The sequence below is a fragment of the Peromyscus eremicus genome, chromosome 9, assembly GCF_949786415.1.
Source record: "Peromyscus eremicus chromosome 9, PerEre_H2_v1, whole genome shotgun sequence".
Classification (NCBI taxonomy): Eukaryota; Metazoa; Chordata; class Mammalia; order Rodentia; family Cricetidae; genus Peromyscus; species Peromyscus eremicus.
The window spans coordinates 54,095,336-54,111,933 of record NC_081425.1 but is presented as its reverse complement, the minus strand read 5'-3'; the positions used below and the strand labels follow the sequence as shown (position 1 = coordinate 54,111,933).

Genomic DNA, 16,598 nt, shown 5'->3' with positions numbered 1-16,598 from the left:
ACATAAGTCTCTGTGTTTACTTGGTTGGGTCTGAGGGCTGTGGGACTGGCAGGTGATAGAGATTTGTCCTGACTGTGGGCCAGGCAGGAAAACTCGAGCTACAAATGGCGTCCAACGTGGTGGCAAGAGTTTCCACCTAAAACCTGAGAAAAGATTCTAAAATGGAGCTAAAAATAGTTCCTAATTGTCTCTCTCAAATGAGCGGCAGCTGCTGGTTTCAGCTACTGGTGGGTTCCTGGCATGCGTGCTCAACCTGCAGTATGGCGGGAATCAGGCCTCTGCAAGTGGCACATTAAGCTGCGTGGTGGATTTAGCCTTTGCAGGTACAAAACAAAAAAAGAGGTTTTTGGGCTACACGCTGCTTGGATAAAAGCATAGACCCACAATAGCTCCCAGAGCTGGTGGTAAACGTAGCCATGTTGGGAAGCTGAGGTGGGCGGAGCCAGCAGCCACAGCTGCTGCAGTTTAAGGCAAGAGATTCACAATAAGACAGATTCAGATGTAATAGTTTACAATGTGTGTAAAATATACGTAGGCTTGAAAGAGAAAAAAAAGGTGATATATACAGTTATAGAAACAAATACATAGTTTTTAAAAAATAAAGTCATTAAAGAGACAGTAAAGGTAGTATAAAAAATAAGCCACGTAAAAATGGATATTACACAGAGAATCTGGATTGTGTTGTCTTTGGGATTTTTAACTGCAGAAAAACATTTGACTGTAAAAGCTGTTGAATTATGCCAAAATGTATATTTTAAAGATACCTTAACTTCCAAATTTGGATATAAGGATGTGTTGCTTTGGAAAGGAGACTCTGCTTTTGTTCCCACAGAAAGCCAGAGGCTATGGATTTGTTCAAGATTAAGATACATCAGGTTTGACCAGCCAAGACCCCCTGAAGGTCTCCAATGACACCATGGCCCAGATGATCCAACATCCAGAATGGTTTGAAGGCATCTGGCTCAGACGATACAGCTTCATGGACTATTTCATAATTCTAAAATTTTCTTTGTTTCCCCATAAGATACAGCGCCCCCTTCCAGCAGGAAGTAGTAAGAGAAGCTACGCCCAAATTCCCAAATTATATGTAATTTTACTTTGTTAAGGTTAAAACCTTCCTTTTGGAAAAAAAAAGGGGGGAAGTGCTGTGGGATGTATGGCAAATGTGTTGCTAATTAATCAATAAAACACTGATTGGCCGTTGGCTAGGCAGGAAGTATAGGCGGGGCAAGGAGGAGAATAAAGCTGGGAAGTGGAAGGCTGAGTCAGAGAGACACTGCCAGCCGCCACGATGAGAAACAGCTTGTGAAGATGCCGGTAAGCCACGAGCCATGTGGCAAGGTATAGATTAAAGGAAATGGATTAATTTAAGCTGTAAGAACAGTTAGCAAGAAGCCTGCCACAGCCATACAGTTTGAAAGCAACATAAGTCTCTGTGTTTACTTGGTTGGGTCTGAGGGCTGTGGGACTGGCAGGTGATAGAGATTTGTCCTGACTGTGGGCCAGGCAGGAAAACTTGAGCTACAGTGCCTAGATAACCAAGAATTGGAGGCTAGTTGGCCCAGAGATGAACCAAACATGAATGGAAAAAAAAAAGTGAAATGATTCCTAGTGATGCTCTTCTATACTCACAAATCAGTGCCTAGAGTTCAGTTGTCAACAGAGAGGTTGCCTCTGGCAGCTGATGGGAGCAGATGCAGAGACCCACAGCCAGACATTAGGCAGAGAGAGAGCCCGAGATGGAGATCTCCATTGGGTCCCTCTCCTCAAAAGCTCGGGGAACCCCATGGAAGACAGGGAGGAAGAATTGTGGGAGCCAGAGGGGTTCAGAAGACTGGGAGAGCACGGCCAACAGAATCAACTAAGCAGGGCTCACAGGGGCCCACAGAGACTGAAGTAGCAATCATGGAGTCTACATGGGTCTGCACCAGGTCCTCTGCATATATGCTATGGTTGTTGGTTTGGTGTTTTGGGGGGACTCCTGACAGCGGGAGTGGGGGTATTTCCAACTCTTCTGCCTGCTCTTGGGACCCTTTTCCTCCTACTGGGTTGCCTCAACCAGCCTTGATGTGAGGGTTTGTGTCTGGTCTTATTGTCTCTTCATGTTCAGTTGATGTCCCTGGGAGGCCTGCTCTTTTCTGGGGGGACATGGGGGGGGAGTTAGTGGATCTGGGGAAGAGGGGAGATGGAGGGGAACTAGGAGGAGTGGAGGGAGGGAAGCTGCTATCAGGATGTATTGTATGAGAGAAGAATAAATAATTTTTTTAAAAAAGACCATGCTTCTGTGCTGTGGGATGTTCTGTATGTCACATGTGTTGCTGATAATAAATAAAACACTGATTGGCCATTGGCTAGGCAGGAAGTATGGGCGGGACAAGGAGGAAAATAAAGCTGGGAAGTGGAAGGCTGAGTCAGAGAGACACTGCCAGCCACCACGATGAGAAACAGCATGTGAAGATGCCGGTAAGCCACGAGCCATGTGGCAAGGTATAGATTAAAGGAAATGGATTAATTTAAGCTATAAGAACAGTTAGCAAGAAGCCTGCCACGGCCATACAGTTTGAAAGCAACATAAGTCTCTGTGTTTACTTGGTCGGGTCTGAGAGGCTGTGGGACTGGCAGGTGAAAGAGATTTGCCCTGACTGTGGGCCAGGCAGGAAAACTCCAGCTACACTTCTGAGAAATTCAAGAGATCTTCTATGGGAACAGCAGAGCCTGGCTTATCCTGTAGCCACCTGGTATGCTTATTTCTCAGGGAGTCAGGGAGTGGGATGTTCTTGGTTTATGTTAAGCACAAGAATGCATAGCAATCTAAACCTTGGAGGTCTATAGTCCCAGGAAAGGGGAAGATTAGAGTCTTACTGTCAGGAGAACAGCACAGACCAACTTCCTTCATGGTATCGGTTTCTGTGTGCTACATCACCATAGGCAAGCACATGTGAGTGTGCTTAAGAGCAAGAGCCAGGCTGAGATGGCGTGTGGGAAAGGCTGGAGTGTCATGCACTTTCCATGCCTGTTTCAGAATTCCTGAAGGTCTGTGGCTACTGTCTTCCAGTCTGACTCAGTAGGGCATGGACTCCACAGAGATGCTCCAGGAAGGCTGGGCATCTGCACTATCAACTTAGAGCTGAGTTGATGGAGCAGAGATGGCTTAGCTGTGCCCACTCACATGCCCAGGGACCAGGCCCTTACCAGAACATTGACTGTACAGCTCATGCGGTTCTCCTTACTCTCGTCATGCAAGATGATGGTTCTGTAGTCCAGCAAGTTCTCTAAGAGGCTGCTGACCAGGAGGGCAAAGACTTCCCCAGAGCTCGAGAGGTATTTATGTTTCCGGCAATGTTCTAGCAGTCTGGAGTGGGGAGAGAGAATTTCCATAGTTTACCCAGGTACTTTTGGCACCGTCTGTGAGTCCCAATCAAGTCCTAGCAGGAGGAGGCTCTAGGTCAGTGGTTCTCAACCTTCCTAATGCTGTGACTCTTTAATATAGTTCCTCATGTAGACCCCAACCATAAAATTATTTTCATTGCTACTTTATAACTATAATTTTGCTGCTGTTACAAATCACAATGCAAATACTTGTGTTTTCTGATGGTCTTAGGTGACCCCTGTGAAAGGGCCATTTGACACCAAAAGGGGTCGTGACCTACAGGTTAAGAAACACTCCTATAGACTTATAATATATATCCTCTGTAGAATCCAGGGTGCCTTAAGACTTTCAACAAGGCCCAGATTGGACCAACTATTTTCTCAAGTTTTACTCCTTCTTGGGGACCCAGACAAGTCCCACCATCATTTAGAACCCCAGCCCACAATGTCCTCTGAGCATCAGTCAATCAATAGTTTCTTTAGTGGATGTTGCAGAAATGAGAACCCTTGGCTACAATGTTCATACACCGTGCCCATTCTAACTCAGCCGTATAAGACCATCTGTCATATGTCTTTGTTCTCTCTAGGGCCTGGTATTGAACAGGCAGTCTGAAAATCCCATGCTGAAGCCCAGCCCAGAAGAACCTGGCAGCCATTTGGATGGGTGACACCAGATAAAACCATTTTCAGGTAGAAATGCAGAGCTGTGAGCAGGCAGACTGGGGACATACTTCAGACCCAGTCCTCCCCTTCAGGGACCATAGTTTTGGGACTTCTTGGTAACAAAAAGAAAACTCAGAAAAGGAAATGGTTCTAAAGAATCAGTCCAGACTTGAGAGCTGGAGAGATGGCTCAGTGGTTAGGAGTGGTACCTGCACTCATGAGCATATACCTACAGACACACAGACACACAGACACACACACACCCCTTAAAATAAAGCTTAAAGAAAAATAATTATCCCAGATTCTAGGAGTATTTTGGGGGGCTGGATTGGTATAGTCAGACTTTTCTGAGCCAACAATCCAGAGAAAAACAAAAGAAACAGAGAAAGATCACTCTATGAAGATTAGCTGTAGGGATGTTTTTTTTGAACCAGTAATTTTATCTTGTGTACATAGTGTATGTGTGGGCAAGTGCTCTACTATTGAGATATATCTCAGATTGTAGCTGAAGTTTTCCTGTGTCCTGCCTGGTCTGTAGCCACTCAGACACAAGTAAACACACAGAGGCTTATATTAATTAAAACTGCTCAGCCATTAGCTCGGGCTAACTACTGACTAGCTCTTGCACTTAAACTCAGCCCATTTCTGTTAATCTATATATTGCCACATTTTCTGGCTTTACCTGTGTGCCATTACATGCTGCTCCCTGGACGGCAGGCTGGCATCTCCTGACACAGCCTTCCTTATCCCAGAATTCTCCTTGTCTGCTTATTCCGCCTATACTTCCTGTCTGGCTACTGGCCAATTAGCGTTTTATTAAACCAGTGTACAAAAGCATTATCCCACAGCATCAGATATATATTTAAATAAAGCCAGATTCACACTATGCAGCCTTGGCTGTCCTGGAACTTACCACATAGACCAGGCTGACTTTGAACTCACAGAAACTCTCCCACCTCTGGCTCCAGGGTGCTGGGATTAAAAGTAGGTGCCACCATGCCCAATTATCCCCAAATCTTATGTCTGTTTCTATCTGTGTATAACTTCTAGACAAATCTAGAATTTCAAAAGGTATAGGAGGGTTAGAAGGTCAAGAGATCTCATAGAAAAAGGATAGAAAGATCATTCCATCTATAAACAGAATATAGACATCTAGTTCTTTAAAATGGAGGCGATTCCCCTATCTTGCTCCACTACAGTGTGTTGTGTGCTGGCTCCTCCTCAGGGAATCTTAGAGAAAAGATAAAAGTTGGTGGTCCCTATATTCATGCTCAGACTGGTCTAAAGAATTTTCCCAGAACAGGAGAATAACCAAATGACACAGGTGGCTGGTGACTGTGCACAGCCACCTGCAGAATGGGATGGCTAGACAAGAATAATTGCAGTCAACCTTTGAATAACAAACAAACAAATAAACAAAAAAGATTTGTGGGTATGTGTGTGGGTAGGTGCATGTCACGGCATATGTACAGAGGTCAGAGGACGATCTCAGGGTTTGATTCTCTCCTACCACATGGGTCTCAGGGTTCGAGCCTAGGCTGTCAAGTTCCCTCATTGGCTGAGCCACGTGGACCACCTGCATTCACACTTTTAAAAGTGTGAACTCTGCAAGGGACCCTATGTTGACCCACTGCCTCACTGACTTCTAACAATAAGACTGAAAAGTAGACACTACTTTATAGACAGGAGTTGGATGGGGTGGGGAAATTGGTTGTACCTGTCAGGATGACTCACTGCCTCCAAAGACAAGATCTGAGAATGTGGTGAAAAGGGGATTTGTATTTAATCTTATGAGTCCCAATATCCAAAGACTTTAGCCACACTACACACCCCTGTGTACAGCATGAAAAGGCTGAGTGTATAGAGGCTGGGTAGGGGAGGCAGGACATGAAGGGACAAAGTGGGCTCAGATGAAGGAATGATGTCTTTATAGAGTGCCGCCCAAGCTGGCTGAGAGACAACAGGTCTGTTCTCAGAGTTCTTTGATGGGATACGAGGTATTTTTAAGTATAAAATCAACCTGGACTTCCTTTAAACAGCTGCTTTGAAGCCACAATTAGAGGTGCCCCACTTTTGCTCAAGTTCATAATTAAGACACTAGGCAGGATGCTGCTGCTGTGTATCTCCTCCCCTTGCCCATCTGCTGTGTTCTCCAGGGCTGGGCTGGTTGGAAAAGACAAGCATGGACTCACACTGGGTAAACACTATCAGCTGTGTGTATTCCATCCATACCACCGAGGACCACCTGGTGACAGGGTGATTCTGAGTCTGCCACCGGCTGCTAGGCGGGCAGCAGAAGCTCTACCTGCTGGCCTAAGGTGCTGCTCTGAGATACTCACAGCTTTTCCAGAAGAACCTTGTATTGTTCATCTCCTCGGCCCCCTTCCACTTCCTGATCCAGCTTTGTGATCAACTCGTTCTCAAACTGCAAGACAGAATTTCACAAGAGGACGTCAGATCCTGAAGAATACATGGGAGACAGTGGCCAGTCTTTCTAGATCTGGCTCAACGCCTTTCCAATTTTGAATTGTTTCCAAGTTGGCTCTATCTGGGATCAGCTGGGGAAAAGCCTCTGGGTAGGTCTCTAAAGGTATAAAAGAGGAAGAGTCTCCCCAAGAGTGGGCAGTCAGATATAAAAAGGTGCACCCTTTGCCTGCTACTGCTCCTCCCAGTGAGTGCATCTACCTTGCTGATGCCATCACTATCTTTGCTACAAATAGGATCTAGTTTCTTTGGCTTTCCAACATGGACTGAAGACTGGATGCTCATCAGGAAAGCTCCAAGCCTTCAGCTTTAAATCGAGACTGCTGAGCCATCCAGCTCATGGGCTGAGCAGCCATGGGCTCTCAGCTTCTCCATTGTGCAGAGAGCCATCGTTTGATGAATCAGACTGTACTGCATAAACCAATATAAACAAATGAGCTTTGCAATCTGTATTCAGCGTATCCGTTCTGTTCGTCTTGAGAACCCTGACTAATGCAGTGCATGGTTAATAAAAGGAGGTCTAGAGAAAGGACCAGCAAACTAAAGCTCTCAAAGGTGGGCAGTGGTGAATGGGAGCTGGACCCACAGCATCCTTCCTTCGGCTGGCCTACACAGGTTACACCTTCAGTCCTGGGCTGGAGCATGGCAGGACTGATGGACCCGGCCAGCGTCTCATCTTCTTGAGACAGTGCTGACTTAAAAAAAAAAAAAAAAAAAAAAAAAAAAAAGGCATGGCTTCTTTCTATGACCCTGGAATAACTGGAATTGTCTGTTCTCAGTGGAGTGTCAGTTTAAGCTCTTAGGCTGTACATGACTAGAAATCAGTTTATACTGAACCAGATGATGATTAAATGTGAGGCACTAAAAAATTCTATTTTGGCTGGGTGTGGTGGCATACTCCTTTAATACCAGCATTTGTGAGGCAGAGGCATGGGCCAGAAGACCCAACCATGCATCTCATTGTTTTACACAATGAAATAGAAAAATATAAGTTTTAGAATGTAGTTTTCAATCAAGCTGCTGCCTCTCCGTTTAGAGACGGTAAGTCAAGTTAACTGTTCCATGGTACTAAGAGCAGGGGCTGCCTTACGGCTGCCTTCTTACCATATGGAAGTTGCCGTGGCCACTCAAGTTGAACTCACACTGCATCATATCAAAGAAAATGGGGATTGTGGCTTTACGGAGCTCCACTTCAGGGGTCAGGGTGACTTCCAGAATGGGACCCACCATGGATGGGATGAATTTGATTTTGTGAGGCCCTGAGATGAAAGTAAATGAGGAGAGATCAGAAGACTGTATCACCATGAGTCCCACCTTAACAATCTTCCTCCACAGGGCCCGTAAGAGAAGAAAGAGTTCATGTGGACACACCATGTCCACCAAGGGACGATGGCTGAGTGCTGTTATCTGATAGTCTGTGACTGGCATGGTGACAGGGCTCACTGCCAACGTCCCAGGAGAGACTCTATGGAATCCACAAATCTACTTTTGTACACACATACAAATCTCAGGGTTATGTAAATTAAAACAAGAATTCATTATGGGTGCATGTTTTTAATGCATGCAACCCGTACGGAGAAATCTTTACTTTAGAACAACAACAACAAAAAAAATAAATAAATAAAAATAAAAATAGAGAATTCACGGAGGGGCCTGTTCAAAGTCAGACACTCACCCAGATTATACCACATGTCCCGGATCCTAAAGCCAATTTCCTTTCTCATGTCCCCATATCTAGGAAGAAGATCATAAGAAAAGGATTTGCAGTAGAATTGAGTAGCATGTAATACAGTCACCCCTCGGCATTCCAGGGGCTGGCTCTAAGCTCCCCAGACCCCTGAATCTGTTCAAGTCTCTTACATAGAATGGCTTACGACAGTCGTTCTCAGCTTCCTAATGCTGAGACCCTTTAATACAGTCCCTCATGTTGTAATGGCCGACCATAAAATTATTTTTGTTGCTACTTTATGACTGTAATTTCACTACTGTTGTGAATCATAATGTAATATCTGATAAGCAGGATATCTGATATGTGACTCCTGTGAAAGGGTCATTTGATCCCGAAGAGGGTCATGGCTTAGGGATTGTGCACGTAAGCTACACATAGCATCCCCTGCACTTCAAAGGATCCCTTAGATGACTCAGAATATCTAATACAAAAGACTGGGGAAGGTGCTTAATGGTAGAATATTCACTTACTATGTGCAAGGTCTTGAGGTAGATCCCCAGCACGACCAAGAAGAGACACTGGGTAACTACCGTGAAAGAATGTTTTGTAGACATGACAAGGCCGTTGACTCATGAACTCAGCCACTGTGACCGTGTCCACGAGACATGCACAAGATGAAGCCAGCCCAAGTGCCAGCACAGATGGCAGGAGGGGATCCCCACTAAGTCCCAACCCTAGTTGAAGGGCTGATGATTACTGGGGGAGGGAGTATGTCAGTTTTCTTCAGAGATTTAACCCTAAGTGGATGGAAGGATGACCATTTTCCAGTAGAAGGCCTACACCCATCCACACAAAAAGTACTAAGTGGGCTCTGGAGGATTTTATAAAAAAAAATGAAGTTGGGTGGGAAAAGTATATTGTAGGGGTACTTGGGAGGAATTGGAAGGGAGAGAGTGGGGGTGGAATTGGACAAAACACATTGTGTGTGTGTGTGTGTGTGTGTGTGTGTGTGTATGAAATTCTCTAAGCTAACAAAAGAAGGAAAATACCTAATGCCACATAAATACTATATAAATATGTGTTATATAAATTCGCTGGAAATAATGACAAGAAAAATGTCTGCATATGTTATGTAAGGTGTCATTTCCCCTAAGGTATTTCGGCCTATTTGAGTGGTGGATGCAGGGTTTGCTGGTCTAGAAGGGCAAGTACACATAAAGGGGTAAAAAACAAAATAGTCCTCATCCTTCTGGATCTCAGGGGAGGCTGGGGCTCTGTAAGAGATAAGGTCGGCACCCAGAGAAGCTGCAACAGAGAACTCAGCCATGTGGAGGACACGGGCTTTTGGAACAGGAGGGACCGAATACAAATGCTAAGAGAACTGAGAAATCGTCGACTGGCCAGCGGAGAGAGGCTCTGGTCTCCACAAAGCAGAGACAGCTGAGTGAGGATCTAAACGAGGTGTGAGATCGATGAGACGCCATGACTGACGTCTTGGCTAAGGTGAATCCTCACAGAATGCTCTTCACAGATCTCATGTGGGCAGGTCCAGACCTCGCATTCTCAGCAGGGACAATGGAACACAGACAAAGTTTAAAAACTAGTTTTGTGGTTGTGGTGGTACCACTGGAGAGACTGAGGCAGGAGGATGGGGAATGTTAGGCCAGTTTGGGCTACATAGCAAGATCCTGTGTAGTGGGCAGCTCTTAAAAGTTAGGTATTGCAAGTGCTTCTGGGAAACTAACATAGGCCACACCTGGCTCTACAATCTCCTAAATATTATTTTCTTCAAGTTCTTCACTGGAAATATCTTCAGAAGCCAGATTTTTTTCAATTTTATTTTAAATTCTCTTACCATTCCATCTGAATAAAAATGCTTAACTTAATTTCATTATTAATATCAAGTAAGCCTACATGATCAAAATCTGATACCCAAAGTCAACCAAGAATATCTACGTCTATTTATTAACAAATGGTAGGTTGATTTCTTCTAAAAACATGCATGAAGAAAGATCCTGAATCACACCTCAGTAACTGTAATATGTTGGTTTTACTTCTCAAATCTTATTTCTGCTCATATGCACACATGTTTTTACATGGGTTACGTTCATAGTCTATTTTTCTTTAACAAGAGCCAGTATCAGTCCTAACTAGAATTATTTTTAAAAGAAAGCCTCGTATCACCCAAGGTGGCATAGAATTGCTGTTACCAAGGCTAGCCTCGAACCCCTGATCCTCCCTCTTGTCTACCCTTTCTGAGTGTTGGGGTTACAGGCTTGCACCACCACGCCCAGCTCCCCAGCATCCCTTGGCACTCTGTCTCTGTTCCTCTCTCCCCTTTTCCCCCCTTTCCCCTTACTGGCCCCCTTCTGTGTGTGTTTCTGATTTGTAACCAATTATCTTCATTTGTAGCTGCTTAACCCAGTTCAAATCTTCCTTCAAAGAGGTTCTATGCTACCAAAGATGTTTTAAAACATGAGATAGATCAAAGGATCCTCCTTAAAAATAAGCATCTCTCATTACTTACCCATTAGGGAAATCTACAAAACAGGCCATACATTGTATCTTTTAAAATTAGAGTCTCGCCGGGCGGTGGTGGCGCACGCCTTTAATCCCAGCACTCGGGAGGCAGAGCCAGGCGGATCTCTGTGAGTTCGAGGCCAGCCTGGGCTACCAAGTGAGTTCCAGGAAAGGCGCAAAGCTACACAGAGAAACCTTGTCTCGAAAAACCAAAAAAAAAAAAAAAAAAAAAAATTAGAGTCTCCCAATCTTAATCTTTAGTTATCAGTCTTGGTAGAGAGAAACCACTGGCTGAGGAATGTTAAATAATTTGCCTAGTTTTCCACATATCACAGCAAATGGAAAATGAGCTAAAATTTCAATAAATAAATTCAGACTACTTTCCAATGACAGCCTTTGAGCTTCCAGGCTCTCAACGAACTCTCAGACCTGAGAGAATGCCATGAAATGTGTGACCAAACTTCTTGTCATTCCTGAACATAATTGCATTTTGAATTCCAAGCCATGAATCTAGAGGATAGTTTTAGGTTATATTTGGGTTTTCCTATTTCTGCTTTGCAAAGAGTAAGGAGGCACTATGCCTGCAATTTTGGTAAACTGACAGCAGGTGGCAGGAGATCCCCGGCAAGGGCACCTCACCAGGCACAGACTCTAGCAATAGCATTGAGTAACTGAGGAGGAGATGGAAATACATTAATAAAAACAATATGAATCTGGAGGAATTTCAGGTCAGGTGAGTGATAACACATAAAATCCACATCATCAATATGGGCAAGTCCCTGTCATTTCTATGACAACATAATATTGTTGAACATAAACACATGGATCACCTTCCCCATGGTCATCAAATCTTTAAAGGACACTTACTTTTTCACAATTTTGTTGCGCTTGGCTTCTGAGAAAGTCTCGAGCTGGAGGGACTCATGGGTGAGAAAAGCCACAGCCAAATGGAAGTAATTGTTCCAGAGCTTTGCAGGATGCATCAGGTGGGCAGGGCAAAACAGAAAATAACACCCGTGAGGATCCAGATAAAACACCCACATGTGGGAGAGCTGCGCTATGAAAAACCCAAATAAAACCCACAGGACTTCTTGTTCCTTCTGGGGTTTCAATTATTCACTGCTAAAAGTCCTGAGGCTTAATATTAACCTTTAAAAAAAACAAGCCAAACTTTACATTTTTCTTTACCCTGGGGGCATAGGTGAAGTTCTGCCAAGAAATGTACCTATTTATAGCAGGTGGCTTGGCAATATGTATCAAAAGCCCTCAGCGCTGCCAGACTCTGGAACTAGTAAATACTTTCCTGATTTTTTTTTTTCCTGACAAAGTAACTGTGGCTAGTTAAAAACATTTCAACCAAAGAAGGCCCTCACAGCTATTCAATGTAACAAAAAATAGAAACAATCTAAATGTCCCTAAGAAGAATTTAGTTCCTGTATCACAGGCCAGAGGTATAATGAACCATATTCAGCCATTAAAAATATTGTGAGAAATGTTTAACATCATTGGAAAAAAAGTCTTAGATTGTGGAAAAAGTAAAGAAAGTAGACAAATGGATCATCAAAGAGTTACAGGGTTCATTTATATTTTGGTTTGTGTATTATGTACATCACACACACACACACACACACACACACACTGTTTATATATCCTCCTCTGGTTATGACTCTCCCTCTTAGCGGTCGAGATGAAATACAAAACAGCACATGACAAGAAAAGCACATCACCAAGAAAATGTTTCCTGAACTGAAACCCCCTAAAAAGCTGGGGCATGATGTACTTTCAGCAGGAACTGGGATACTGCTGGGTGCACACACAAATATTTGTCACATGAAACAATAAATGAAGGCGAAGTTACCAGATGCCTGGGTTTGTTTTTATTTCTGCAGATAGGGTCTCGTTATAGCCCTGGCTGACCTGGAACTCACCAAGTAGACCATGCTGGTCTTGGACTCACAGAGACCCATCTGCCTCTGCTTTCTGAGAGCTGGAGTTAAAGGTGTGCACCACCACCCCCATTACCTGCTTTGTAGGTATTCACGTACCAGTGACAGTGTGCCTATGAAACTGCTCATGTGCACATTAAGGCCTGTGTGGACAGAACCAGCACAAAACCTTGACTCTGAAGGCGAGGGTGAGAGCAGCCCTCTTTTCTATAGCTTTGTTTCCTGGAGTTTCCGGACCCTTGGTCTTCTGTGGTCTGAAACAATCAACATTTCACTCCTCGCTCACATGAACTCACAGTGTCCCGCAGTAATTGCTCTATTTTGCTGTTCATTGTTGGTATTAATCTCATACGATGTGGCAGAGGCACAAATTAAACACACCCTAGGTCTGCATGCATAGGAACACAGTAACGAGAGGGCTCAGCACTGAAGATTCAGGCTTCCACTCATGCTCCCGGACTGAACCTCTGAGGATCAGAGACCACTGCATTTGTATTTGCAGTTAGCTATACTTTCTATGACAGTATTTGCTCACACTTCCTTTTATGTGTGTTACTTTTTTTGTGCAATGAAAACCAAATCATTTTATTGTGTTTGGAGAACTCTCTTTTTGCAATGTGTGCTTCGGGAAACTGGCAGACCCCTGAAAACCCTTTCTGACAGTGATGAAATCTGAAATGCCACTTTTTCTGCTGACACAGCCTCTTGCTATGACCGAAGGCCTTCCAGATGGGTGGGGGTGGGGGGGCCTACCTGAAGCTCGAAGCTTGCCTGGTCCATGAAGGTCTTTGTGAGAACTTCAGCAAACTGATTGATGGCCCGGAGGAAAACTCTGGGTAGGAAAGAGCAGATGAAGAAGGTAACCCTGTGCCCCTGGAGAGGTTTCCCTACCTACTCTGGACACAGAACCAATACTCCGGGGCTTGGCTGCGAAAGTCAATATAACCTAACGGTGTCCTTAGAGGCCATCCACAGAGCACACTCTACAGAAAGAGGCCTACAAACTCAGTCTCTCCAAAACAAACCTGTAAGAGCTTGGGGGTCGCAGAACAAGTTCACTGAGGATGGAGCAGAGACTGCAAGTCCAGGCTCTTTGTGCACCAGAGCAGGTGGTTTATACCCTGTTATGACACCTTTACAGGTAAGGTCATCATTCTCGCGAAATTGTCCTTGAATCTGTTATCTAATTGGGAAGGGACTTTCTATCAGGATCATGGAGAGTTGACGATGCTTCTATTGGTATGGCTTATGTGGCTCATTAGTAACATTCTAAAACTATAATATACTGTAATACAAATTTATATATATATATATATCACTATATCTATATCTATCTATCTATCTATCTATCTATCTATCTATCTATCTATCTATCTATAGTTCGTCTCATGTCTCTCTGACAAGCATCTGTTGCTAGGTAGCAATTATAAGGTCCTGACACAGGTGCCATGCTCAAAACCTGACTCCTGGTCTAAGAAGATTCCAGCACAGTACTGGGTACCCTTCTTAAGACCTCTAGCTGTGTTCCAACAGAGAACGTGAAAAAGAATTCTACGATAGAGTTTCAAAGAGATACCAGAAACCTGAAGGAAGAAAAGATCAGCAGACATTTCTGAAAGACTGGGTACTGGAATGGAGTCCAGTCCAGGAATGGAGTCGTGTGAGGAGAATTCTGAGTGCTTGTGAGAACACTCCAAGAAAACAAGACAGGGGTCTTGTGACCTCAGTTTCTTCAAAACACGGAATTGTTCTTGGAACGTGTTTTCGTGCTCCTCCCAGGTGTAGCAGATAGGAATGAGTTTGTTTCAGATGATTCATTACAACTGGCTATTGTGATGGTTCATATGTCTCTATGGAAAAAATACGATTTTTGCCACGTGTGGCTTGTCTTTGTGATGGTATACAGCTTGAACTCATGAAAACTTTATCCATGGGACCTTTCTTAACTCTTAAGAGTATAAACTGTCTGAGGCTCTGAATAAAATTGGCATGAGGCTTTAGTCTGCCTCGTTTATAGGCTCCATTCTCCTAGGTCCCACCACTTCTAGAGTAGTGACATCTGGGGACAGAGGTTTCCAGTGGAGGTGATGTTTCAGAAGGACCATGTAAACAGAAGAGTGGCTGGCTTTCAGAGACAGTGGAGAAGGCATGACATGAGGTGTGAGGCAGAGAACACGTTCAGGAACCAGGAGAAGTCTGGTTGGTGCACAAGTCACGTGCTTATGGAGGATGTGGCTGGAAAGGCAGGCAGGACCTTGAACACCAGGATGACCTTGAACACCAGGATGAGGGGTTCACATGGAGCCACTGACAGGGCAGGCAGAGCTGATGGGCCGGTGGGGATTAACATGAGGATGGCGAGGACACTAACCCAGACCAGCAGAGAGAGCAAATAGGGAGAAATCGGTAGCCTAGTGAAAGGGAGTTTCCAAGCACACACATCAGGGTCAGGAAGCGGGGAAGACCCCATTTACAGGTGCCAGGCTTCAAGCAGAACAGCCCTTGGAGTATGTATAGCAGACCAGTGCATTCAAGGTCAAATGCCTCCAGAATGGCCATGGGCTCTCTCACCTGCTCTGCGTCATATTCATGACCATCCAGTCTTTGGCATACACATTCTTTCCAATCAGATCCTTAAACATAATGAAGGTTTCCATGAGGAAGTCCTGTGGAGAACAGTGGAGGAATGGTTTGGAAAACAGGCTCATCATGGTCTTTCTTTCAGCAAGTGGACAGAGGGAGCCCTATTTTGGGGTAACATATTGATGGTCTCCTAGTTGTGGCCTTCCCCGTAAAGTTGCTATGGGCAATGCATTCTTATACATAACTGTTGGGCAATTTGATTTAGCTTTTGTTTTTTTAATCATAAGACAAGATGTAATCTAGAGTGGCCTCCCGCCTCCGTCTCCCAAGTATTGTGATGATTGGTGGTCAACAGCACCCCTGGCCTATGATTTGATTTGTTTGTTTGCTTGCTTGTTTCATAGCATGATTCTGTAAGAAAAACAGGGATACAATACTATTCTTATTTTACAAATGGTTTCACAAGGCTGAGAAAAACTAAATGGCCACAGAAAGCACCAGTGGAGGACACTGACCCCACGTTTACAACCCTTATCTATTTGGTCCTCTACTGAGTGCTGTCTGAATATATCTCTTAAACTTAAAAATCAGTTAACCATAGTTTTAGTAAAAACCTTTTTATTTCATATGGATGGATATTTTCCCTGCATGTATATCTGTAGACCACATGTATGCCTGGTGTCCATGAAGGCCAAAAGCTGGTGTCAGATCCCTTAGAACTCGACTTACAGATAGTTGTGTGTTGCCCTGTGGATGCTGGAAATCAAACCTGGGTCCGCTGTAAGACCAGTCAATGCCATCTCTCCAGCCCCAAGTCATCAAGTTTTTACAGATCTCAGTTCAATTCTTCCTGACTAGTTAGGGCAGAGGAAACGTGCCACACAAACAGGACGGCTAGAACCTTGCAGAAAAGGCTATATCAACGTGGCCTGTGAGAACCGCAGTGAGGAGTAACACAAGTGTACAGAGCAAGGGCAGTAAAAATGGTGAGTCTTGTCCAGAGGATGTGAGCAAAAAGCAACTCAGAAATAGAACAGGCAGGCTAAAAAAACAAAACCTAAAAGGTTTTGAAACCATTTTTACTGCCTAGTTAAATTTAGACTTTTTCCACTGGGATTGCTGAAAAGAAAGTCTAGTTGTCTGCTTCTCAGACTCTGTGCATACAGTCCCATGAGAAAAGGGACATGGTATAGTGCTAGGAACACGGCACAGGAGGGACAGGGTATGCCTCCCCTCCCCACATCTGTCTATCAACTTATCTACCTACCTACCTACTGATCTATCATTTATCTCTCTACATATATATATATATATATGTATATCACCAATTTTGAGACAGAGACTCATGTAACCCAGACTGATAT

The 16,598-nt window shown here is 44.2% G+C and overlaps 1 protein-coding gene across 1 annotated transcript in view; it reads right to left on the bottom strand.

Moving 5' to 3' along the window:
- Positions 1–16,598, bottom strand: part of Dock5 (dedicator of cytokinesis 5) — a 196,355-nt gene that overhangs the window by 30,781 nt on the left and 148,976 nt on the right. The window contains exons 29-35 of the mRNA XM_059273411.1: positions 15,223–15,317; positions 13,405–13,483; positions 11,573–11,673; positions 8,192–8,250; positions 7,621–7,775; positions 6,372–6,457; positions 3,193–3,352 (exon numbers count right to left, since the gene is read on the bottom strand). Coding sequence (XP_059129394.1) covers positions 3,193–3,352; positions 6,372–6,457; positions 7,621–7,775; positions 8,192–8,250; positions 11,573–11,673; positions 13,405–13,483; positions 15,223–15,317 — 735 coding nt within the window. The remainder of the gene's footprint in view (positions 1–3,192; positions 3,353–6,371; positions 6,458–7,620; positions 7,776–8,191; positions 8,251–11,572; positions 11,674–13,404; positions 13,484–15,222; positions 15,318–16,598) is intronic.